The sequence below is a fragment of the Trachurus japonicus genome, chromosome 22 (genome assembly GCF_045865225.1).
Source record: "Trachurus japonicus isolate A0001 chromosome 22, Traja_1.0".
In the NCBI taxonomy this organism is placed as follows: Eukaryota; Metazoa; Chordata; class Actinopteri; order Carangiformes; family Carangidae; genus Trachurus; species Trachurus japonicus.
In genome coordinates this window covers 6,475,190-6,500,001 of record NC_140928.1, presented here as the reverse complement: position 1 = coordinate 6,500,001, position 24,812 = coordinate 6,475,190, and the positions used below count along the sequence as shown (strand labels likewise).

Sequence of the window (24,812 nt, the reverse complement as noted above, 5' to 3'; positions counted from 1 at the left end):
ACGAGAGGGTTCAAGACTGTAAAAAAAAAAAAGAGAAGAAGTAAAAGTAAAATATGTAAAAATGTAGCTTGTAGACTGAAAACAGGAGGAAACAGTTTGTCAGACAGGAACTAAAATCTCCCACCAGCTCCTATAATAAACGTCAACACTCACAGCTCCTGGAGTCTGAAGTCAAACTAGTCAGACATATAAACTCCTGAGAAACCACATGTTGATGTTTTTTACAGTGCAACACTGGGAACTGTGTTAAAACACTCAGGCCTTAAATCACTTCAACAAACTGCTGTAAAAGTTCATTGTATAAAATCAGCAAAAGTGGAGTGTGTTGGTTCATTACCTCTGAATAATGAGGCCTCTGTGACACAGCTGACCCGGACAAACCTGCAGTGAGTGATACAACATAGATGATCAGACAGCACCATCCAGTGGTGGGAAGACAATACTACACTTTAAGAAAAAAACAAACAATATCTGACTTTCTTCTGTAATCTCAAATAAAACTTAAAACATGCTTCATTGTTAGATAAGAAAGTAATGTTTGTTGCAGAAATAAATATAAGCGTTTTCCTTTCCTTCTCGTCTTTTTTTGTCCTGTCTTTACTTTCTTTCATTTAAAGCTTTCAACTTCCTCCTTTTTACCTCTTTATCTTTTCATTCACTTTGCAAATGTCATTTTTCAGCAGTTTGGTTTATTCTCTCTTGTGCTCTTCACCCAATCTTTCTCCCTTTCACCTGACCTTCCCAGCGTGGTCCTGTTCCTGCTCCATTTCTCCTCCTATACATCAGTGGCACTCAAGCGCCTCCTCAGGCTGCAGAAAGACCAATTAATTAAAATCACTAATAACCCTTTCTCTGCTGGGAGAGAGAATATTTTCCTGCTCATGTATTATTAATGAGGCTGTGTATGATCACATGCATGTGTGTGCGTGAGTGTTTGTGCGTGTATGTTACTTCTAACAAGTGCTACTTTGTGCAAGTTTCACTCAGGGGTGCTCATTATGAGCTGACCGGCTGAGTGAGTGAGATGGCATGTGTGTGTAAGTAGGCTATTAGTAGGCCTAAATTGTTTGCACGGTAAGTGCTGACCACTGTGTGTGTGTGTGTGGTAGTTCTTGAGTGGCCAGTTTGATCCACTGAGGAGGAAAGAGCAATTTTAAAAGGTCAATGACAAGGTTTTCCTGCCCTGTTCTGTTTCCTACTGTTTGGTTTGGCTGCCGATTTTTATTTATTTTTTATGTCTGCATATGCCTGTAGGCTATATAAAAATACACTGAGAGGTTTGGACATGCATTTTCATAACATAATCATGCATAATAGGCCTGTGTTTACTTCACATGCAGGCATATTCAATACAGTGAATACAATATAACATTATTATTATTGTTGTTGGTGTTGTTATAAGGTCATGGGAGGACATTGTGTGGTAAATCTCTTCATAGCACATACATTATATTGCAACGCTGACACCGGCTTTTCTGCAGGAGTTCCCCACATTCAGGTCGACTGAGATTTCTCGGGGATTGCACCATGTTGGTCCTGGTACGCTGTCAAACGGCCCAAAACAAGACAGTACCACGCCGTAAAATGGGGATATACAGTGGCCAATTCGGATTCCATAATTTATCTGTGTGGCTACCTCGATATGGTAGGAAATACAGCAGTAATATTGTTGGAATATAGTAGAAAAATAATAAATCATTATTGAGTTACGATGCTGCAATTGCTCCAAGGCGTCCTTAAATTATTTAGGACACCCCCCATTTGTCGAATGGTTTGCTCCGTTGCTATGCTATCTTGTGTAGACATTCTCCAGGGTGATGGAGACGGTGATGTAGTTTCTCGGCCTGAAAACGCAAAAAAATATAATACAACGTTGTTCGGTTTTAAAACGTAAGCGTAAAGAGTTACAATGGCCGGTATAAGGACACTTAACGGGAAATTCTCGGGCGTCAATCCGGCTGTCAGGTAATTATATATAGTAACATAACGATTTCTGTTTACCGAAACGCCTCGGTGAAGCTGTGGAGCTAACGCGGCTAACGTTAGCTCCAACGGCTGTTCGTTACTCGCATCCAAAAATCTGGTGTTTTATCGCCAAAACCTACAGCTAACATTAATGTGTAACAAATAATGCGATGTCTGTTCATTTCAATCGAAAACATATTTTGCGAAAATCCGTTTTTACGACGGATATAATATTCGGTTTTTGCTAGTTTATTAGGTACACCTAGCCAAATCAAACACAGGCCCGTTATAAATTATTGATGCCTAACGTTACAATGATCAGTATTGATCATCAGTACTGTATGTGGAGGCTGTAGTTTGTGGTAGCACTGATATACGTTGTATTTTAATACAAGAGCATGTAAAATGCTTTGGACAAAGGTGCCAGAAATGCAGTCGTTTATAGATTATCAGTTATCTGATCCAACAAATTAAATTAAAAACATTTTCATGACAAAAACAAGACAAATCACATAAAATAGATGTCAGATACCTGATTCAACAAGTCAAATTACAAACATTTCCATGACAAAGTTCACTAAAAAATAATAATTATAGTAAGTAGCCTACATTTCCTCATTCCATTTACAATAATGTTGTGAATAACATAATCTCTCAGCAATTTCTTGAAACTTGCCTTGCGGGGTATGTTAGTGATTATACCAGGTAACATGTTCCACATTGTGATGGCCCTGTTACATGTACATTACAGATCTGGGTCTGTCCTGGCTTTTTGTTTAGCAATATTTAGCAATGTGACTATGTTGATCTTTCACTTAATTTATTATTGAGAGTATACGCAATTTAGTTTTTTACTGTAATAATAGATATTTCTAAAGAAACCCGTTACATTGCATGCCAACAGTGCAGTGCTAGTCTAGCAGCTTTGTTCTGAGCTATTTGAAGCTTGGACAGGTGTTTTTTTTGGCTGCATTGACCAGACAGCAGAGCAGTAATCAAGATCCAATGCTGTAGTGAATCAACACCCCAAAAAGTAATAACACAAAGTGATCACTGAAGGCCGTGTGACAAGACTGCATTAGATTTAGCTAAGTGTAATAAACTGCCAACTGAGTGCAGCTCATAATTGTCATATTTATGAATTATATCAGATTATATACAGTTAAATTAAGTTAAGACTAATTTACTGTCAGTTTCCACCTTAGGATGGTCTGTTGCATTCAAATGAAAATGAAATGTGATATCTTTGAATCTTTGGACCATGTGTTGTAGTTAAACTGCTGTCTCCAAGGTTATGATTGAATTTTTAAGATGAGCATTCATCTCTAATGAATTTAACAAACACCGTTTTCTCATTGTTGTATTTTCCAGTTGCTGTCGCCTGCGGCAGATTCAGTCTCTGCTATGTGATGGCGGTGCTGCCACTCCCGATGGCATCTTGTGCTCTCTTGGTATGTTAAGTTGCAAACTTTTTTTATCTTTAACTTTTGTTCCTTTATCTGACCTAGTTATCTGCACTGCCAGCTGCTGCTGAAGCTAGACGAAACATATTCTCACAACACATGGTGAATGAAACAACTGCTGTAGCCATTCCAAAAATAACTAAGAAATATTGTTTTTGTTTATTCCAGGAATTGACAGTAGATATAACGAAGGATGCACTGAGCTCGCAAAATACCTGTTCTATGGACTGTACGGGCGAAATCAGTTCAATCTGGAGTATGCCCTTGAGGAATTTCCAGAGGAAATGTTGGATGGTGAGCTCTTCAGTTGTTGTCACAGCATTTTAACCACACATGCTGTGTTCGCTTTAGTGTGTATTTACCCTGACACGTTACTTGTCTGCTCGTCAGATGTGATCCTACTGATCAAGCCGGAGTGTGTCCATCTGTACTGTAACCCACTAAACTATGGTTACCTGCTGCCCTACGTGTCTCACTGGAGGAACCTGCATCTTTACTGCATGACGGAGGCAGAGGTTAAAAAGCTCTTGTGCCTCAACTAACCTTTTTTTTTACTGCAGCAATATCTAAATATGACCATTTGTGGTAGTGTTTGTAATGGTTTGTAATTTGTCCTCCTCCACACACAGTATGAGGATGAGGAGGCAGCAGAAGAATTTAAAATCTCCAGCTTTGTCACCATGGTGCAGGACTGCTATCGTATTGGAGTTCCTTACAGCTCCCAGGGTACGTGTCATCACATTTTTATCTCCACGTTTCAACATTTGATAGCTTGCACCTGTTGAGTAATTACACCAACAACAGCACAAATAATTAAATCTGTTCTTCTGTTATTTTTAGGGCACACCCAGAAGTTTGATATGTTCATGGTAGAAAAGTGGCCTCTGATTCAAGCATTTGCCCTGGAGGGTATCGGTGGAGGAAGCTTTTTTACGATTAAATACAAGGTAAGGATGTGTTACAAACTTGAAATTTATCATTCATATCAGCTTTTGTAGCCGTTTACTTCTTGTTTTAGTCAGTATTCATTCAAATTATGTATTCTCTATTGCACAGCTTATGGATATGAGTGAGAAGCTTTGGCAGATGTACAACAGGCTCGACCCTGTGTCTCTGGACAATCTCCTCGCAGAGGTAACACTGACTTTGTTTTATATCTGCTGTTCTCGCCGTCATAGGATTGTTTCTGTTGGTCCTGTATTTGCCTGTATGCTGCTGTCATGTTAATATAACCTTGGTGCTGTCTATTGCAGGACTTGGTTAACTTTGAGAAGCAGTTTAGTGGCTTCTTCTCCAGCATGGACCTGGAGAGCCATCTGTCCATCCTTGAGCTGTCTGAAGCTCAGGCAGGGGAGGTGAGTTTATAGCCACAAAGTCTAGATTACTTTATATTCCAATGTAATAATTATTATTACCATAATTACAATGTTAAGTATATCATAGATTTTTCATAATTATGAGGTTAAAGTTCACTTGACATTTTGCCACTGGGTTTTAAACTGACAGTGAGATGTGAGAACATAGTGTGACAGAAGAGTGTACAGTGTGATTAAAAAAATAATCAATAGTAACTCTCATTATTATCACGCTCCCTCCATCCTCTTGCTGTGTGAGTAATGTACTATCACCAGTCAGCTGGTGATCGTCATCAGAGGTTATTACAGTCCACTTCCACTTTATGCAAATTGAACATGAACATGCAAACACAGGTGCAGTGGACAAGGCAAAGGTGTAGTTACTGAAAGGAGATCAAGTCAGTGTCTAATCTGTCTAGTCAGCTAAGTGTCCTCATGAAGTGTTTTCTCATCAATCCACAGCCGTTCCGTACCTATTACTCTCATGGACTGATCTCAAGCAACATCACAGATAAAAGGTACTCGTCATATTTGACTAATTGTTCAGCTCTGGCATTGAAGCTTGTTGAATGAAAAGATGCTTTTGCTTAATTTAATGTTTTTCTTAATTTCAGTAAAAGTCAGCAGCCCTTTGTGCTGTTTGGAAAACATTCCTCCTCCGAAGATCTGGAGAGCTACTCCTTCAACTTCCCCTCAGAGAGCCACCAGGTCCGCAACACAGGGCTTCGAGGCTCCACAGCCAAACACATGGTGAGAGAGGCAGAATAATTTCATGCTTGATGGACACTCTGCGGTGGTGCTGTGAACAAGTCCAACTTAGGAAATGGTATAATATGAGAAAATGACCCAGCTTTACTCTCTAAACGACTTACATCCCTGTTAATGGCTGGATACTTTTCAAAGTGGTTAGTAGAGCGGAAGGCCTGTCACTGTAAAACTCATGCATTTCAAATGGCGTTGGTCTAATGTTTCCATTATGTGTAACTGATGAAGAGGGAAAGTGGCCTGCAGCACCACCTAGTGAAGTGTTCTGTTGATGTACAAACCAGTGTTTACACCACAGTGAAGTGGAAACATGACATGAATGCATCTTTTAATAGACACTTTTTGTCTCTTAGGTTCTGCAGTGTGTGTCTCCTAAAGGACCTCTAGCCTGCTCTCGAACCTACTTCTTTGGGACCACCCACTCTCCATACCTTGGTGAGGTTTTACTGCTTATTTGATATTGTTTCACATTCATAAAACTATAATAGTAAGAGTTACATATTTTCCAAACTAATCCCGTTATTTTCCTGTTCTGTATTTCACTCACAGGAAATCAAAACACGGACCAGAAGAAAACTGAAGTCTTGTAAGTGATTTTTCTTTGAAATTTGTAATTTTTATTTTCCCTTGTAAGTTATTGGATCGTTAAATGTTTGAGACTTTCTGAATGTTTTTTTTTTTTTTTTTCTTCAGGCTTTTATCACAGATTTATTCAGCTGCAGTTCAAGCTGTCCTTTCAGGAATCAAATGCTACTCCTGTACCTCCAGTGCTACCAAGGTGAGGAAAATATTACACCGAACTTTAACATTTAACTCACAGCAGACATAATGACTCATGCAAACTGTTTGTTATCATAGGCTAAGGATGTAGCAGAGAACACCTTTCTACTGGCTTTGGATTCATTGAATTTAAGTCAGTACCGCAGTTTTCTCAGGTACATATTGATTTTAATTTTTTCAAACTTGTTTGCTATGTGAGAATTTCAGCCAAGCATGAAATGAAATTCATAGTTTGAAGTGGTTTGATTGTGTGTTTCCTCTCTTAAGGTCCAAATGTGAATTCAGCATTCAAGCAGTGAACAAGCAAGGGAGGTGGGTGTTAACTGCTGCTTGGCAAGCATTTCTTTTTCGCACATCTCTCTGACATTTTCATTGTGTTCATTGTCAAACTAAATGCTTTCTGAAAAAATCAATTTCTGAATTTTTTGAGGTGAAACTAAAAGAGCTTTCTCATTTCCAGGATAATTTCTCTGACTGATGAAGACAGCCGTTATGTAGTGAAAACAGTAAGTTAGAGAGGCATATTATTCTTTTGCTCGTGCAAACTGTCGCAATAAAACACTGATATAATTTTCCTTTGAAAGTTTTTTTTCCATCTTGACTAACCGTATCTTTTTTTTTCAAAGGCCTCCATGACCGTCCATGACATCCCAGACCTTCAGCAGGACAGGGGGGATCTGGGCTCCGTGGTCTTCTCTGAGTCCTTCTTGGAGTCCAGCATCAATATCCAGCAGAAAGGTACGATACGGATTAGATTAAGTCTAACAAGAATGGATTGCTGATTGATTCCACAAAGGGAATTTGATTAACATAATAAGGACACGTCTGCATGTTTCTGTTAACAGAAAAAGGCAAAAGTGGTTTTGAAACAACAGAGGATTAGTCTAAAAATAGCCTATTTCCTGCCCTGAGGGTTATATTTGTGATTCATCTTCCATGTTTGTCAGTCTTTGGCTTTGTTGTTTATGCTCCATTTCAGTCAAGTCTGTTTCCTCCCCTGCAGATGGCACTGTGTCCTCAGACAGCTGCTACACCATCCTGACTACAACTGTGCCTCGCTACGCCTGCTGGCTGGTATGTGAAGGGATGAAAATGAAATTGATTTTACATTAGAAGTCCAAAACGGGACCAGTGCTTTGAATGCCGAATAAAAACTTAACTGTTTATCCTATTCAGATGGAGTCTGATGTGAAGCAATCCGAGCAAGCCCAGCTTTTGACTAAGGTAAATTCAGAAGCATCATGTACTTACTGCACCACATGCCATGGGTGTCTAGTCTACGTACCGTATGTGTGAACATGTGAGTTAATGACCTCCAATATGTGTCTTAAACAGAAAGAGGAAGCCACCTGTTTGGGAACTGCCCTGACTGTAGCAGATGCTGCTTATGTATTCTCCAGCAGCCAGCTCTCCACGCCTGAAGAAGGTGACACTCACACTCTCACGTGGCTTAGAAAGCTGGCAGTCATTTTACAATCTTGTGTCACTGTATACTCAAGTTGGTGCAGTGCATTATGTGGCAAATCTGTATAATTTCTTTATTATTCATACAAATTTTATTTTCAGGGAAGATCACTTTCTTCTCCGAGGGACTCCTGTTTATCCATTCTCAATATGGGAGCATTACTCTGTCCAAGGATCACATCAAAAACATCAAGTTCTATGATCCGGTATGAGGATTAGTAATATGACTGAGAGAAAAACAGTTTTGTGTCATTACATACTATGATACAGTATGTTTGCATATGGAGTGGAACGTATGGTAACAGCCTGAGTGTGATTTGCGTGTCCTCCTCCTCCCACCAGGACTCCAGCACCGTGGCTTCTCTGTTTGTGGAGTATGAGAGCAGTCTGCTCCCACACCTCCCGTTCCCTCTCCACAGCTCTGACCAGTGTCTGGTCTTTGCTCTTCAGCCCAGATCTAAGAGCCACAGGGCCTTCTACTCCAAGGTCAGAACTTATCTAGTGGCCGAAGTCGACAGGTATCATTGTGTACAGCTGATCCAGGCTTCAATCACGTCTAATAAGTAATTAATATAAGTTTTTAGCAGTGTTGAACATATTTAAGATTCTAATATCCATTACATCTCTGTATTTTGCTAAGCAAATGTTTAAAATGATGTGATGGAAGCCTAAATTAATGATTATATAGTAATTTTCAAAAATGTATTTTGTCTAAATGTGGCTGAAAATATTAAGTCTGACAGATAGACAGACAATTTGAGTTGTAGATGCAAGATATGAATTGATTTTGTGATGGTGCGTCGTATGTTTCCTTAGTACAAAACAAAATCATTTCCAGCACAGTTTCTCATTATTCTATGCTCATTAAAGAGGCTCCAGAGGTCTGACCCTTTCCTCTCCTGGTTCAGGTGTTGTCGGTGTGGCACAGCTCTGAATCTGGACTCACTCTGCAGTTGCTGGAACAGGAGCAGTTGACCTGGAGCCAGAAAAACATGTAAGCAAGCATCATTTTCAGCACCAGTTTCAGCTTGTCAGTACGAATGTCAACAACATCTTGATAGGCTGTCAAGCTGTCTAATGCTTTTCACTTATTAATATGTTACTCCTGCATTTATCATCAATCAGTCTGTCAATAAAATCATTAAAAATGTAATTCTGTGTTTTTCCCCTCCTTTCCTTCTCAGGCACACCAGACTGCAGAAGCTGCACGACAGTCAGGAGCCACCAGTGGCCAAACGCAGAGGCAGCCTGAAGACTTCATACTCCCAGCTGCCAGAGCAGGACATGTTAGTACACAGAGCAGGCTCATCGTAGAGTTGGACTAAACAAGTAGTAAAACCTGACGCTACTGCGGGTATTGCTTAATCATGAGTATGTATTCCCAAAATAGGTTTTAAGCTTGTGTATCTTGATGAAGGGGTTTCATCAGTGCTGACTATTTACATCCGGCAGATCAACCCCTGCTGGGAGAAAGTGGAAGATAATGTAGCCTCACTATCTGGCCTGAAATAAACAACGCACTCACTTTCTTTACAATCAATATAGATAAAACAAAGAAGACAGCATTGCAACGGTAACTCAGCATTTTTGCAGCTTCCTAGATTTCCCACATCGGTCCTAAATCTATCATCTGGTATAATTAGACATTCACTGTTAAGCATAAGCATTCACAAGAATGAGTTGCTCTCTTTTGTAAAACTTGGCAGTATCAGTCTGATTTCTGACGGCCTCGTTCCACCAGAGATTTTTTTAAAAAAAAGAAAGATGATTTTGTGCTTTTTAATTCCTTGTGCCAAAACTGGAGCAGCTTGGTGGAAGGAAGCACAAAGTCCTAGCTGTAAAACTGTAGCACTCTCTTTTGTACATTACTCTACATGATCAGTCACAAGACTTATCCATTTGTGACTCCATTCTTGCCTACTGATTCCTGTGTTCTGGCTCTCACCAGGTTTCTGCAGCACTTTGCCCTGAGCAGCATTAGTCAGGAGCCCATTCTGTTCGACCACCTGGGAGTGCTCTTCCCCTCCGCAGAGCTTAAGAACCCAGTGAAAGGCCAGGGAGACAAGGTGAGCAGTGGATCATCTTCTTTTGGTTCAGACAAAGAACTCTTTCCCCTTCGGCCTCCAAGGTTAATCCTAGTAACACAGATTAAGTTCATATCTGATGTGGGCTTTTTAATGTGTGAAAAGGTTGTCATTACCATCGTCACGGGTCTGCCAGGAAGCCATAAGAAGAGACTCTGCGACTTTCTGGTCCAGCTGAACAAAGAGCGTGGAAGGTAAGAGAGCACATCCACCAACATGCTCATATTTCCTGCTCTTTTATCCTTTTATATACAGACACTTTAGTTACGGTATTATATAAAACACAAATGGAGATAATATAACTTTTATTTTTCATTACACCCTCAGGTGGGTGGTGTACGAGCCTGGTCCTGACAGCTGTGACAGCTTCTCAGCCTCTCACCTCCAGCAGTATTTGTCCAGCTTCCTGGAGAGCCAGAGAGGCCCAGGAGGCAAACCCCGTCTGTTGGTGCTCTCACCTGGGTAAGAAAGCCTGCTGATCAGCTTGAAACAGCTGGGAACTGAGAAGTTGAGACTAATCCAGAGGAACAGAGCCGAGCTAAATGAGGGTGTTGTATTTAGAAAACACAGCATGTTCACTTTTTAAGGACAACACTATTGTCTCATGTCCATTTTGCAGTATTTATAACAAGCATATTATTCCACCTCACAGGATAAAACTATTTCTTAGTATCTCTACCTTTTTGTAAATTTAAAATGTATTTTGTAAAAAAAAAAAAAAAAAAAGAGTAAGTGTGAAGAAATCGGAAAAAAAACTGTCCCTAAACTCTGGAAATGTTCCTACAGATACACAGATGTTCTGGATGTGGTCCAGGCTGTGCTTTTCCACCCTGACCCAGTTGTCCAGGCGTGTTTCACCATTGGTGCTGCCACTGCCTGTGTGGATCCATTCGCCTCCTGTGTGGAGCACAGGTGAGATTTCTATCTCCTTTAAACTGCTGCAAAAATGAAACAAAGACAATAAACTGTAAATCATAATTAATCTGATGTATGTTTATATACATATATATTTATAGTATGAGGTTACCATTTATTTAACAAAACCTCACAATGTCGACCTGAAGAAGATAAAATTCCTGACTGAAAAATGACATCATCCTTAAGTATAATCTCAGTGGAGGCTGTTGGGAGATAAGACCAAACAAATGTCAGTGAACAGCTCTCATTGTTTATCCGATACCCTCGTTTTAACGTATATATTTTGAACCTCAGTGTAGATAATAACAATACGTGAAATGACCTAGCCGACCTATAGATCATTAATTTAATGACATCCTGCTCTGATCCAAAGAGAATCAATATAGTCCCTCAGTTGTAGCTAACAGATTAATACAACAGTATATGTGATAATCCTGCAGCCGCTTCAAGGTAGAAGCACTGACGCAGAACCCGCTGCATTTTCCCAATGTTTTTATCCAATTCCTTTACTTACACAATCTTAAATGGTACTTCACCAAAAGTTTATCCATTGAATAGCAAACAACACAACAAAAACTTCTCAAATCACTCTTGTAGCAGTTTCCATTAGTTTTGCTTCAGGCCCATGTGTTTCATATCTCCCTGTTTGAAGCACATGCTTGCAGTTTGCATTTGAAATGGATGTTAGTAACCAGAGTTACATGCAACATGTGTATTTAGTCATATTCTCTGCTGATTTATACAGTTGAAGCTGAAACACAGCGGTTATGGCAGCTGATATCTAAATTGTGCTTTTTGCTCAGTTTGAACTTTCAGTTTTACAGTAACATATGGGCAGAGCAGATGACAGACAGGGCTGGATGTTGATAAATTGTTGAAGCTCCGGAGGTTTCCAGGACGAGGTTACATGACACTTTTAGCTATTAAAACTCAGGCTGGGTCCCTTTTACAGAGAGGATCAGTTCTACATTTAATCTCACTCTCCTTTTGTTACAGGCTTTAGATGTAGCTTACAGAGCTTCTCACTGTCGTAGATTGACTGAGCTGCTCCACGAAATATGACATACCACTCCAGTTAATAGGCTGCTTTCCACCGCACAGCCAAGCTGGGCTGGCTTGTGATACTTGTATACAGATGAAGGCAGTCTCGGATCTAGTTTCTGAGTCATGCTTCCAAAACCACTTGAAATGAAACTGAAAATCCAGTAGGTGTTGCAACCGACGTCCCGGTAAGCAGCTAAAGTATAACAATTTAATTCTGCACAGTATCACTCATAAATATTGGAGCAGGGAAAAAAAAATCTGTCAGGGAAACTCCCACAGTCCTTTAGAAAGCTAAGCTTTAATAATAAATCTACGGAGTGATTTGTTTCCTGTTCTATAAACGTGTTGTGATGTTGTGATGTCCCTGCAGTCACGCTCTCTGATGAGCTCTACTTGGCTCAGTAGTGGAAAAATGTGTAATAAGAGGTTTAGTTAGGAATGTGGTTATCGCTGCCTTTAACATTTGAGGCATCTTTAACAAACCCCCCCCAATCACTGTCTGCTGCCATAGATTGTGTGGAGGTCTGTGGACCCCTACTATGGCGCTAATTGGGTGTGGTTAGCCCAGCTTAGGCCTGACCTGCCCGTCACCCCTCCTCTGCATAGCCCTCTAATCCCCCAGATCCACATGTGCGACCAGCTCACCCTCCTCACTGAAGCTCATCAGTCAGTCATGATCCATTCTTTGTGATGGATGTAGACAGTTCATTACATCAGGACAGGAAAGATAAATGCCTTTCAAATTGCTGAACCCCACTCACCCACCCAAATCCCCCCCCGCCCCCCCTGCAGTGGCTTGAGGGGGTTGGGGGGGCGGACTTGGCTCTGGATGGTTCTTCAGAAAGTGGTGTATAACACTGATCGATTAGAAAACTCAGGATAAATTATGTTAAGATTAAATGAGATTACAGAAAGCTTTTACACTGGTCAGTTGCCAGTCATAGTCATGATGTCATCCTATGAAAAATGCCTCCTGGTGGATAACTGTCCTGCTAGCCCAGGGCCATAACATGGAATTAGCCTGTTTATTGCTGCACCATTTTGGCAAGCACCCATTAGTCATAAGTAGAGTTATTGTTAGTGATGATACTGTGGAAGAAGGTATGGGTTAAAATACAGATGTCCTTCAGGTACAGTCAAGATAAATTTGCATGTGACTGATGGCTTACAGTAAAGACTGCACGTTTAACTCGTTTTGTCTCTTGTCTATCACGCTAGGTTCACGTTTCCTAAGCTGTTGGAGCAGTGCAGCCAAGGTTCGTCCCACAGTTCACCCTCTGCTTTCACAACAACACAACACATCCCGGATAAACTAAACACTGAGCAAACACTGGATTGACATTCACTGATATTGATTTTTGTTTTTCAGACCTGTAATCCTCTTTCAGAGGGTGTTCAACTGCAGTACTACAGTATAAACCTTAAAGGTCAAGAAATGCATGATATTAAGTCAGAGGAGAAGTTGCACATGCATGAAAAATAAGTAAGGGATAATGTAGAGTTCAGAGATTGTTATGGAGAAATAAACCCCGAGAGGATCTATGGAATAGAGCCGTGTAATAATGAAATATAAGTGATGTTCTCAGAGTAAAGTAGCAAATCAAAGATCCGACACAAACACCAGTCAAATATATGAATGTGTCTCTGTGCTTTGTTGTTTGATTTCTTGACTTTGAAGTGTGTTGCAGTGTTAAGAAACATTATACAAATATATGGACGTCATTGTGAAACTGACAATTTTAATATGCCTTTGAAAACCAGACGTATCAGTCTGTGTGAAACCACCACAGTTTAATCTGTCACAGAATTATTACCTTTTTATTTCCAGTCGGTTTTGAAGCTCTCAAAATGTCACTTTCCCTAAAGCCGTCAGCCTGCAGGCAGCAGGACACAGCCGCAGTACCAGCAGTAAATCAAACCTGGTTTGAAAACGGCTCTTTCTGCAGCGGCTGCACAGATACTGCGTTTTCAGGCAAATGAGCCGGTTTCTCCTGGAATTCACGTTTCCCTCTTTGTGCCTCTCGCTGTGTGTCAGGTGTTGTGAGTACAGTGGTGTTCACCGGGCTGACAGCGGAGCAGAAGCACCCTCTCATGCAGCATGTTCAGCAGCTGGTACGCTCTGCCAACCCCACTGCAGCCTTCATACAAGCAGAGAGAGGAGCTGTCACCAGGTAGGCACTCGCAGCAGCATGATCAATGCTGCACATTAACTGCTTTTATCTTGGCCTAAAATATTCACTCAGGGCCATGTTTTGTTCTTCTTTTTGAGTCTATGTTTAAATATTTGGGTCAGAGAAGGGTTAGCACAGTGCATTCTGTCCTGAAAGAGCATTTCACTGTTTCAGCTAAAAGCTTAGGATTTAATATATTTACTTTATTTTGATGCTGTAAAGATTTCATTCATTCCTGTTTTTTTTCTCCTAATTAGAACTGAAGATGTGAATCTGATCTTGTCTGAGAGCAGCTTCAATGAGCCACAGATGCTGAGAGCACGTTATGTCCTTTACCCTGGATGGTGAGACCCTCATTGTGTGTTCCACTCTTGTTGCGGTGACCCCCCCTGTGTCCTGGTGTGTCCACTCAGCCTTTTGGCCGCTGAGCAACAGATTGGCGTTGATTCCTGCCTCGGCGTTCCTCAGTCCCACCACGCCTCCCTCCCTGCGGTTTAATTGCCACTCAGCTGCAGTGGTGGGGGTATCGGCTGCTGATTGCTGTAAAGCCCCTCGGGGCATCTTGTGTTCTATCACCAGCTGCCTCCTGGCAGCACAGTAACAAGCTGTTGGCCACGCAGTTGCCATGTACACAGAGGGGTCTCCTTCCCTTTGGATCTGCTCCATTCAGGCTCCATGCCTCAGTGGTCAGCCTAATATGAACCTCTGCTTAATCCTCCCCTCGGATCATACACTGGATATCTGGCCCCAGTCTGGCCCTTTCTGGTTTTCCCATCCTCAGGCTTTAATTTGTGTGTGCATGTGATTGCGATGCTTCTTGCTCATCCGCAACTGCTCAACCAAGACTAGTAACTTTTTCACCTGTCGACGAGTTTCTACATTTACAGTCTCATCATCCACTTCCCACAGTTTTCCCCGCAAATCACATTCGCTGGCCTCTTTCCTGTGGGCAGCTGGTAGAGTAAACAACTTTCGAGCCAAAGACAAAATGTAGCACAAACATTTGGCTTGCTCTCGACTTAACTTTCTCACTATTTGTGTAATGTGCTCGTGTTCTGTGTTTCAGGTGCAAAGGGCGCTTCTTCTCTGGTTCAGGGTCTCTGATCCTCACCCAGCAGCGTGTGGCTTTCAACCGGCCCCTAGAGAGGCCTCTATTTGTCACCCGCTGTAAAGGTGAGATGGAAAGAAAGCCTCCCCCCTCCCCTTTTCTGACTCTTACACGTGACAGAAGCGCCAGATATGAGCTGGCAGCGTTTGATGATGATTACATAAGCTGTCTTTCCCTCCAAATATGGAGATAACTCAGGGTCTCAAAGTAATTGTCAGCCGCTGCTGTGAAATAATCTCTATTCCCAAAGGATGCACTTACAACATCTTGCTGCCAATTTAGCCTTTGAGGAAATTGTTAATTTAAATTATTATTATTAAATCCTGCAATTCTCACCGCTAAAACTCTGCTAATGTCTCTGCAGCTTTCAAGTCTTCATTAAAGCCGAACCCCTTCCGTGGAAACGTCTACAATGTTTGGGGAAAAGTCAGATTTTCTGGTAGGGGATATATATTTTAATTTGAACGTTCTTTTATAAAATTACATTGTCACTTTTGCTAACGTTTTCAATTTTCAGATCAGATTTCGTATTCCAGAGAACTTGCCTATGTTAAGAATTACTAAACAAATGTGACTTCTTTCCTTGGTAAATGTTTGACCTGCATTTGCATTCCCCACTTTTGGGAATTGTTAGAGAAAAGGTTGCCCTCAAGGCAGGCAAGAAGCTCCTGACGGTAGGAATATTGCTCGGTTGTTGCTCTGGTGTCTGGTGTTTAGAATTCAGCTCATAGTCCACCGGTTTGGTTTCTCCACTTAGTTTTCTCACTCTTTTTCTTTTTTCATTTAAAAAAAAAACAACCTGTGTAGAGTTGTTGCATGAGGAGAAAGTGGAGGTGGCTGAGAGGAGTTGTGCAGAGAGTGTGCAGATCTTTGTAGAGAGAGTTGAGAGAGACAACAGGAGAGTGGAGCGCGTGTGGAGCGACTGTATGATCCCAGGACAAATGCTCACATTCCCGTTAGTGTCAAGTGTGCATCTCAGTCACTGTCTGTATAGGCTATAGTGTATCATTTACATTGCTTTCTATTCAGTTATTTTACTTTATTTTAGTCGTTGTATTTAGCCGTTCTACATCCAGCACATATTTTACATTGAGTGAGGACATATTTTTACCTTGTTTTTGTACACGTGAGTTCTGTGAGTCATTTTGAGAGCAAGAGGGGCTGTATGGATGTTACACCATAAACACCACCAACAGCATGCTGTTACCATGCGAAGCTGCTGTAGCAGGCGATCGCACGAGGTGTGAACTGCATGTGCCATTTGGATGTGAGCGCCTCTCTCTCTGTGGAACCTCCAGACTCAGATCAGCTGATGGAGGTGAGCTACAACACAGTGAGTGGGAGCCTGAGCATTGTCTCAGATCAGAGCGCCGGCCCTCTCACCCCGGGCCCCCGGGACACCAACGCGCCCTGCTTCATGGTCTTTGATGGTGTCGGCCTCACCGAGGACGGAGCCAAGGACTGGCTCAGACTGTGCACCAAGCAGGTAGACATTTTAAATAGCTGCACTCCTTTTGATGCCAGCACTCACACACACACACACACACACACACACACACACACACACACACACACACACGAGACTTGTGTATAGACCTGTGGGAAGCATCAGTCAAGTGTAAAGAAACTGTTGTGTAACACTAAGGCTGTTGTTTCTGTTTGGTTCTGACAGAAGCAGACAAAGAAGCCCAAGAAGACTAAGATCACTCTTTCACCACACGAAATCAAGACCATACATGTGAGTGTGTGTGTGTGTGTGTAATTTTACTGTATATAGGACATATTTTATATTTACAGGCAGTGGATGTATGTGGTAAATTAAAGTGAGAGGACATAGTTTTCAAAGACGCACACCTGTGTATATATGTCAGTACAAAAACCAACCCATAAAGGCCAGCAAAATCTCATAATAATAATAATAATAATAATAATAATAATAATAATAATAATAGTATTAGTAAAAACACGTCTTTTAAAGAGGATAAGGAGCCTGTAAGTCTAATCTCCTGGGGCATGTTGTTCCAGAGAATTGAGGCTCTACCAGAAAAGTCTCTCTCACCTCTGACCTTCAGCCTGGACAGCCCGTAGAGCTCATAGATAAAAATGCGACAGGGCATAGATCAGGTACAGCAGATATGAAACCGCTGGGACTTCCCAGGAGCTCAGTGACCTGGGTCATTGTGAAACGGGAGAGGTTTGGAACCAGGTCTCTTCCTGGAGTCGGCCGTCGTCCACACAAACTGAGTAACCAGGCATGAGGGGTCTTTGTTCCTCCCTCAGGAGTCCACTGCAGAGACTCCTGCAGGAGGAACATCTCAGCAGTTCTCCATCAATCACGCCTTTACGGTGGAGTGGCTAGACAGAAACCACTCTGAGTAAAAGGCTTGTGATGCCTGGAGATTACCAAGCAGCATTTAAAGGAAAAAGATTCTCTGGTCTGATGAGACAAAAATCGAACTCTTTGGGTCGAACTCCAACTTACTCAAAGGTTGTTTTTTTTTGTTTAATCTCGATTGAATTGATAAAACTTTCTGTTATTATGAGTTTATTATTGTAAATCCTTGAACAAAAATGGCAATTTTATCTGTTTACAGTATCATAACACAACATGTTCAGAGAGTGCGGGTCTGGATTACTTCTTCTTATCTTCTAAAAGAGCGCTTGCCAGGTCGGAGCTGTTATTATTGATGTGGTCAACGCAGTCGATGACATGAGTGAACTTGTTTCTGTTCAGGTGACCAGACACTTGGATCCACTGCCACAAGGCTACTTCTACAACGGTTGTCAATACGTCAACATCTTTGGAGAAAAAAGGAGCTTCCATCCCAGTATCCTTTTCATAGAGGTTACTGTTTATTCTGAAACACCAAGTATATATAATGTGTCACTTTTTAAAGGCTCAGAGTGTGAGTGTCAGTGTGGGTGTAGAAATTAGACTCTGTTTTTGAAAAGCGATATGACAGGAATTAGACTTTTATGAGTGAAGAAGTCTACAACAGATAATCATGAAACTTAATGCAGGTTAGCTTGAATCTGTTTCCTGTTGTGCTCGTGATGATGCTGCTGCTGTTTCCCGTACATTGACTGTCACCGCAGACATGGAGGAATTTATTAAAGAGTACATCGCAGAGGCCAACCAAGAGATCGAGATCTTCAACCGTCAGCTGGAGCTGCAGGGACAGCCTGACCTGTTTGATCCCTGATAGGATCTGTGTGTATGTCCACTGCCTCCATCTGTCTCATTCAACTGTAAGGCCATCACCATGGGAGGGGCAGGGGGAGGGCACAGGGGTCACGTACCAAACACTCCACTTGAATGGTCAATGTGTGTTCAAACCACATGCATCTATCTGCAGGAGCTGCTGCTGCTGCTGCTAGAAATCCAATCACTATCTACGTACTATGTCACTTTGTTTACTAATTTGGCGGCACGAAAAGGATGAGCGGAGGTGAGCGTTCGAACAATGACATCATCCATCAGGAGGCAGTCAAGTCACGGCGTGGCTGACTTCCCTCTGCCACAACACGAACTCTACAGTTAGCACTTTGACACGTGGCCGTATCGCATTTATCAAATGAAAGCGGCACATTGATGCGGTCGGCGTGTGTTAATTCAAATTAAGGCGCATTTGTCAAGCAGCGAGGGGTCGTGCAGTACACAACTGCAGGCATATCTGAACCGTAACGCAACACACGGGAACTCCCGCATCTTTAAACCAGCGCGATTGTGCCGCTAAGCCTGCAATGCTATGAGACTTTCACAATTGAAGGGAATTTCCAGCCCCCTCGCTCCTACAGCTTGTGCGTTTCTGTTTATCACAGTTGGCAAATTAAAGCCTCTATTTCGGGACAGGCATGGATGGCCGTGTGATTCTGGTGGGCTCCCTGGTGGGGTTTCTCAAGAATCGCTCCTCCTCTGTTGTCACCCAATCCATGGCCCACCTGTTAGCTTGTCTGCGTGCCGTGCTGCAGCAGAGGGAGCGCTTGGCCGTAGAGCTGTAAACATTGGACAGGCTGTTGGCTGCAGACATCTGATGAATGATGCCATTAATCACATTGCTATACGCCACCCCAGTGCTTTATTTTAAGACTCCTAAAGCGAATCTAATGAAAGAACAAAAAAAAGAAGAGAAAAAAAGACTTCAGTCCCTGCAGCAAAGGGGTGAAGTTATAAAACAGCCGAGGCCAAGAATCACACTGAATCTGATTATGATAATGCTGCTAATTTAACAGTGAGAAACCAGGTAGACCCAGGAAGTCAAGCTAAACCTCGCTGTGGATCATTCAGTTCAGTTTTGGTCAAAATGTTCATTTACTGTCACATAAATGTAAACATTCCCCCCTTTTGTTTAACATGTATTTTTGGGTCATTACATTTGGGTCGGACCAGGGGAACCTGAAATAATCGGGGAAACTTTGGGTGAGGTTTGGGTAAACATGAGTAGAGCCTTCAGTGAAAGGTGTAAGACTTAGTATCGACGATGTGTTGTTGCAGAACCGTCCTTTATGTTCTGTTGAAATGAGTAGTTATGCTACGATTTGCTCCGCGATCCTGTGTCACACTAATGTTCGATGTCTTCCTCTTGTCAGGGTTCCTCCACAGGTTTCCTAAAAAATCCTATAACCAGCCAATGTCACTAATTTCTGTGGAAAACTTGTGCTGTTGTCTTTTGGAACAGCAACAGGTCAATTGTCAATTGTGATGCCGAACTAAACGAGTTGAATGTGGAGGAACCCTGCTGCAGTCTCTGGAGGTCTGATGGCTTTCATTCATTATGGGGTCAGCAGTGTAAGATGCAGATTAATTAACAGGGTTTTTTGTCTTGAGGGAGGTTAATACTGACAAGGGAACATTTAAATGCACATAGAAGTGTGCACACAGTCTGCTGCTACGACAACGGTACCATATCTTAACAATGGCCTTTGTGCGCCGCACCAAAAACATCGCCTGTACTCAAACGTGAACGCTGTGAGATTTTTCAGAGATGTCGAACAGGAGAGGAAGGGCGTTACTGCTGAGAGCACGTCGCAGTTTCATATCTGAATCATAAAAGAGCAGCGAGGGAAACGTTGATTAGTGAGGCGAACATTTACTCACTGTCGTTAGATTCTTAACCGGATATTTTTAAATCGCTGGTGACCTCAGAGTATTTTAGGGTTGCCTGTTTTGTCCAGTCTGATGCTGTCAACAGCCAGTCAAAGTGAAACCATCGATAATATTATTTTCAGCTTTAGCAGACAAACATAGACGGTGAAAACATTTACAGCAAAGTATTTTCCTCCAGACGATCCCAGACCTGACACTGCTGGCCCCATCTGTCCTCCCAGTAGAGTCCACTTCAACCTGAACAAGCCATACCGTCTTATGCTAGATGTGCCACTGTCTTTTAGAAGAGTCATTGCGTAGAATAGCGGAATATGACCCTATAGCAATGAAGCGCGTCTCTAACACGTTTTACCCTGGCATGTTCCAGATAGCCAGCAAAGGAGGGGTTCACATGGAGAGGAGCAGCTTCTCCCCCAAGTTACTCATTCCATGAGCGTCTCTCTCTTTCAGTCCTCCTCCTTCACTCTATAAAAGAAGTGCAATTGTACCTTGTGTTTTTTTATATGTTTGACTTACTGTACCCTCAAATAGCTCTTTAAGGACAAAGCTGGGCAAACGAATGAGCTGCTAAATTCTCAGTCTCTCACAGCTCGTATTCTGCGGTGCGCTCTGAATGCTTGTATCCCAAATAAAACCATAAAGGGTCTTAACAGCAAGCGAAGGGTTTTTGTTGCAAAATGAGATGCTATATAACAAAAAAACATTACCTCTGCTCAGACATGACATGACTGAACAAAATGCAAACAGATTACAGCGCTTGTTTTTAAGAGCAAGATAATGTGTAACATAAATCCTTTGTTGACTAAATGATAACTCTTGTTTAAGCTGTATACCCCCCGTTTAGCGATTCAGAGATGCACTCGTCTCTAAAGCCGTCTGTTTCCAGCAACAGTTGCTGTCACTCTGGAGTTATGTAATACTGCAGAGGCTTACCTTGATTGACAGTGAAATGGCTGTGAGGCTGACGTATGGAAGACTGAAGGTGCCACAAATTTAAAGCTGCTCCACGTCAGAGAGCAGAGCGACTGAAAACGTAATCGGCCAAGAGATCAAAAGCGGTCCTTAAAGAGTCGAGGGTTATGTAAGACGTTTGTGATATTTATCAAATGAACACTAACACACACACACACACTCACACACATATTTACACGACTGCTATTACAAGTATGTCTATACTATTTTGCATGTGTTAAGATGTTATGTGAATATGATGCCACATATATTCTGACAGAATTGCCTTTCACCAAACTGGTACAACAAAGAGAAAATTATCACATTTATTTTACATATCTGCTATGAATTTGAATTACCTCGAATCAACACATAGTATTTTTGTAAGACTGTGAATTGAACAATTCAAGATGCAAGCAAAATGTCTCTTCTCGCACAAGCTACAAAAGGCAAAAAGCAGATGCAATTTTTTTTCTTTTTGTAAGGAAAAAAAAAAAAAGAGAGAATCTGATCGGTCGTGAGATGTCAGGTTTCTCTGATCCAGCAGTGCCTTGGCTACGGCTAAGAAAAAGCAGAGATTAAAGCTGCATTCAGAGCTCCATCTTCCTCCCTGTCACTGGGGGGAGGAGGAGACGTTGTCAGGCAAGGATCCGTCCTTCAACAGTGTTGGTGAAAGGAATCCATGGAGTCGTTCTTTAAAGCAATGTGTTTTTACTAAGCCAGAGGGCGAAGTAGGCGAGGTCACACAGGGGAAGGCCACTGGAGGGCTCAGGTGGATTCAGGTATTTTTTTTACAAACGAACCAAAAAAAGCTGTTGGAGTAAAGGCTGAGTATCAAAGAGTACTGGAATCAATATAGAGAAATATTTATGTTCGCAGTGGTACGTTTCTTAATAGTTTATTAGTTTAAAAGCAGACCAAATATAGCTGTTTAATTTATTGTTTGTACTCTAGAAGGGAAGCTGCAATTTAATCCATGTTCTTTTAAAATTAAAGGGAAAATGGACATTTTCTAGTTTTTATTTCATGCTCAGCCATAGTTGGGAGACAGAAACTTAATGTTTTGTGTCAAAGAACAGATGAAAAGGGAAAAAGAATTAAGGATTGAGTTTGTGACTAAAGTTGGGTGACCCCTACTTATTGCACATTGGGGGCCCAAAGAGCCCTCCACCCCCGACCCAGTGTGACGAGCTACACAGCTCTCTGGCAGACTGAGCACCCTGGTGTCTTCATCCTGTATGTGGAGGCTAGCAATTTCTGTAGCTGAAGTTATAGGACAAAAACAAAGTTTGGTGTTAATTGGTTTTTATGTAAAGTGATGTTCGTGCACTGCAGAGTGAAAACGCAGTGTTCGCAGGGGAGTTTTGTTCTTTTTCTAGTTTTCAGATTGGCTCCAGTGTAAAAAAACAACAACAAAAAAACAAAAAGGGGCAACAATGTGGAATGTATGTGCTTCTTGAAGAAGTTGGTATTTTTATGGTGTTTTTTTGTGCTTATTGGAGAAATGCGGCTTGGAAATGTTTTTTTTTTTTTTTAACCGACCAAATATTTCCCAGCCCTCAGGGGACTGTTGATGCTAATTGTTTTGGGCCGTTCTGTCCTATCGAGGTTCAAAGGGAATCACGGGCTCTTCACCCCACAGTCCTCACAGACAGTTTCTCAGGTGCACTTATTATTTCCATACCTGAGATTACACATTCGCCCAAGTGTTGGGAAAAGAAGATGGGGGTGAAGCAGTGGTTAATATCTTCCGTCTGTAGCCACACACTGGCTGCTCTACACAGCCATGTATTTAAAAAAAAAAAAAAAGAAAAGAAAAAGTTGTTATTCATGTCAAGAAACGCTAACGATTGAAGTTGGGAGATGTTTGATGTGGCAGAATTAGATCTGGGGGAGAAAAAAGCAAAGGGCTCATTTCTTTTCCCGTCTCTACAGGCCGTCCAAGGTAAAAGGAAGAAAATAACTTCTTATGGTTTATTGTTATGAGAAACAGAAAGAAAGAAAAAAAACCTTCAAATTTGCCAAACTGACTTCCACATTTTGTTGTGAGGATGTTCACAGAGCTGCATTTGCACTAAACTACTGTAACTTCTGTTTTTTTCCTGTGACTGATGCTTTTATAATCTTAACTGTTGTATTTATTGCACCTCGTAATCCATTAAATATTTATATGGTTATTCACTCTTTGTTCTTGTTATGGCTTAATGCAGCAGTGCAGTCGTTGTAAATGTCAGCTCCTCCAGGTTTACATTGTGCCGCTGTGTTTGTGTGCTGTGTGACTGTTGTTGTTAGCTCTCGGATGTCAGGAAACACATGTGCAGCCAGTTCTGCATAGTAGTGGATTTGTCACTTGGTGAGACGACACGAATTCACCGTGTGCATCCAAACCCTGTATCAGCACCAGCTGAGAGGCAGAGAGGCCTGTTGTTGTCGTTGGGACGTAGAGAGAGAGAGAGTGGGGCAGACTAAACACAAGCTGTCAGAGTGTGTATCAAAGCTTGTGAGTCTGTGTGTGTGTGTTGTGTGTTGTGGTTTAGCTATTAACACACTTCGTTAAAGAGAAATGGCAGCTGGAGCAGAGCTGAGAATGTGAGGAATCCTGCTCCACATTACTGTACTTGTAGCACAGTTTTAGCTGTTTCCTCATGCTGAGTGTGTGTGTTTAGAAGAAAGGAAGATGGAGTCTGTGTGTGTGTGTGTGTGTGTGTGTCCTTGTATTGTTGCCAGGCAGATAGAGTCCTCCACATGGCTAACCTCTGACATCAGCGTTTCCTTGCCTCTCTCCTGCCACCACCGCGCCGCCAGCTTCTCCCCAGCGACTCAAGGCAAGGACCCCCCCCCCCTCACACCCTCTCACCCTCCCTCCACCCAGATACACTTAAAACACACTCTTACCATATCACTTCCACCACTAACCGCCCTTTTTCTCCTCTCTGCCTCCACTCCCCCCCACTCTATTGTTGTATTTTTACTGAGGCAGTGAGCTCAGGCTATTTGTGGGCTATTATGACAGCCACATGTAAACACTCATCACTCTCACTGGCGTCTGCCAAAGCCCGCTGAGTGGGTCCAGGTCGCCGCAACAATAGCGCACTGTGCACTGCTGGACCTGGTCACTTTTACTTGGTGCGATTGTGGGGCAGTTGTCATTCTTTTCCAGCCTTGACCCCAGTTTTTAAGTGTCCCCTGGGCGCTGAATGTTTCCAGCTGCGTGGGACAAGAAGTTTCTGTCTCTGTGTAGTTAAAAAAAAAAATGACGCACACTCAGCAGCCAGTTTATTAGGAACGCCTAAGCTAAAGCTAATGGAACAATATTACAATGAGTCCTATTTTGATCAAAAACTTTTATAGAAGTGCTGTTCCAGCAGCACAAGCATTTTGTAGGAGGTTAGATTTAGTTCTTTGTATTATACAGCATTAATTATTAACAAAGAGTCCCTAATAAAATGGTAATTGAGTATACTTTAATTTTCATTCAGTGCTTGTTTTCTAACTAGTGACCAATTACTTTATTATATAGTAAGTTTTGAGCTGCAAAATTAAATTTTTATGTCTTTCTTAAACTTTTAAATTGTAAATGGTGGTGGGGCGAAAGAAAGATTTTTCTTAAAGTGTTAATTCCTAAATATCAAGTGTG

At 41.8% G+C, this 24,812-nt stretch overlaps 1 protein-coding gene across 6 annotated transcripts; it reads left to right on the top strand.

Annotated features, from left to right (window-relative positions):
• The first annotated feature begins 1,796 nt into the window (after window positions 1-1,796).
• Window positions 1,797-23,356, top strand: dnaaf9 (dynein axonemal assembly factor 9). 6 transcript variants are annotated; one of them, XM_085766755.1, is made up of 38 exons: window positions 1,797-1,965; window positions 3,337-3,416; window positions 3,597-3,722; window positions 3,819-3,943; window positions 4,058-4,154; window positions 4,269-4,375; window positions 4,485-4,562; window positions 4,682-4,783; window positions 5,246-5,301; window positions 5,398-5,533; window positions 5,902-5,983; window positions 6,098-6,134; window positions 6,242-6,326; window positions 6,407-6,483; window positions 6,596-6,640; window positions 6,789-6,834; window positions 6,955-7,066; window positions 7,332-7,402; window positions 7,505-7,552; window positions 7,664-7,754; window positions 7,895-7,998; window positions 8,135-8,278; window positions 8,701-8,786; window positions 8,977-9,078; window positions 9,741-9,858; window positions 9,982-10,070; window positions 10,204-10,338; window positions 10,663-10,788; window positions 13,057-13,094; window positions 13,874-14,009; window positions 14,267-14,353; window positions 15,076-15,182; window positions 15,482-15,556; window positions 16,416-16,603; window positions 16,790-16,855; window positions 17,852-17,945; window positions 18,214-18,332; window positions 20,592-23,356. In XM_085766755.1, exons 1-37 carry the CDS (start codon window positions 1,910-1,912, stop codon window positions 18,318-18,320), a joined length of 3,459 nt encoding a protein of 1,152 aa, XP_085622881.1. In that variant the 5' UTR covers window positions 1,797-1,909; the 3' UTR covers window positions 18,321-18,332; window positions 20,592-23,356. The 6 variants fall into 6 exon arrangements, with proteins under 6 accessions (XP_085622881.1, XP_085622885.1, XP_085622884.1 ...); XM_085766759.1 differs by having other exon boundaries at window positions 23,111-23,129; XM_085766758.1 differs by having other exon boundaries at window positions 20,596-22,942.
• Window positions 23,357-24,812: the final 1,456 nt, after the last annotated feature.

Coding starts and splice junctions, on each gene's coding strand:
- dnaaf9 (XM_085766755.1), top strand. CDS start 1,910: ATGGCCGGTATAAGGACACTTAACGGGAAATTCTCGGGCGTCAATCCG. Junction 6,327..6,406: donor GTACCTCCAGTGCTACCAAG/GTGAGGAAAATA, acceptor TTGTTATCATAG/GCTAAGGATGTAGCAGAGAA. Junction 6,484..6,595: donor CAGTACCGCAGTTTTCTCAG/GTACATATTGAT, acceptor TCCTCTCTTAAG/GTCCAAATGTGAATTCAGCA.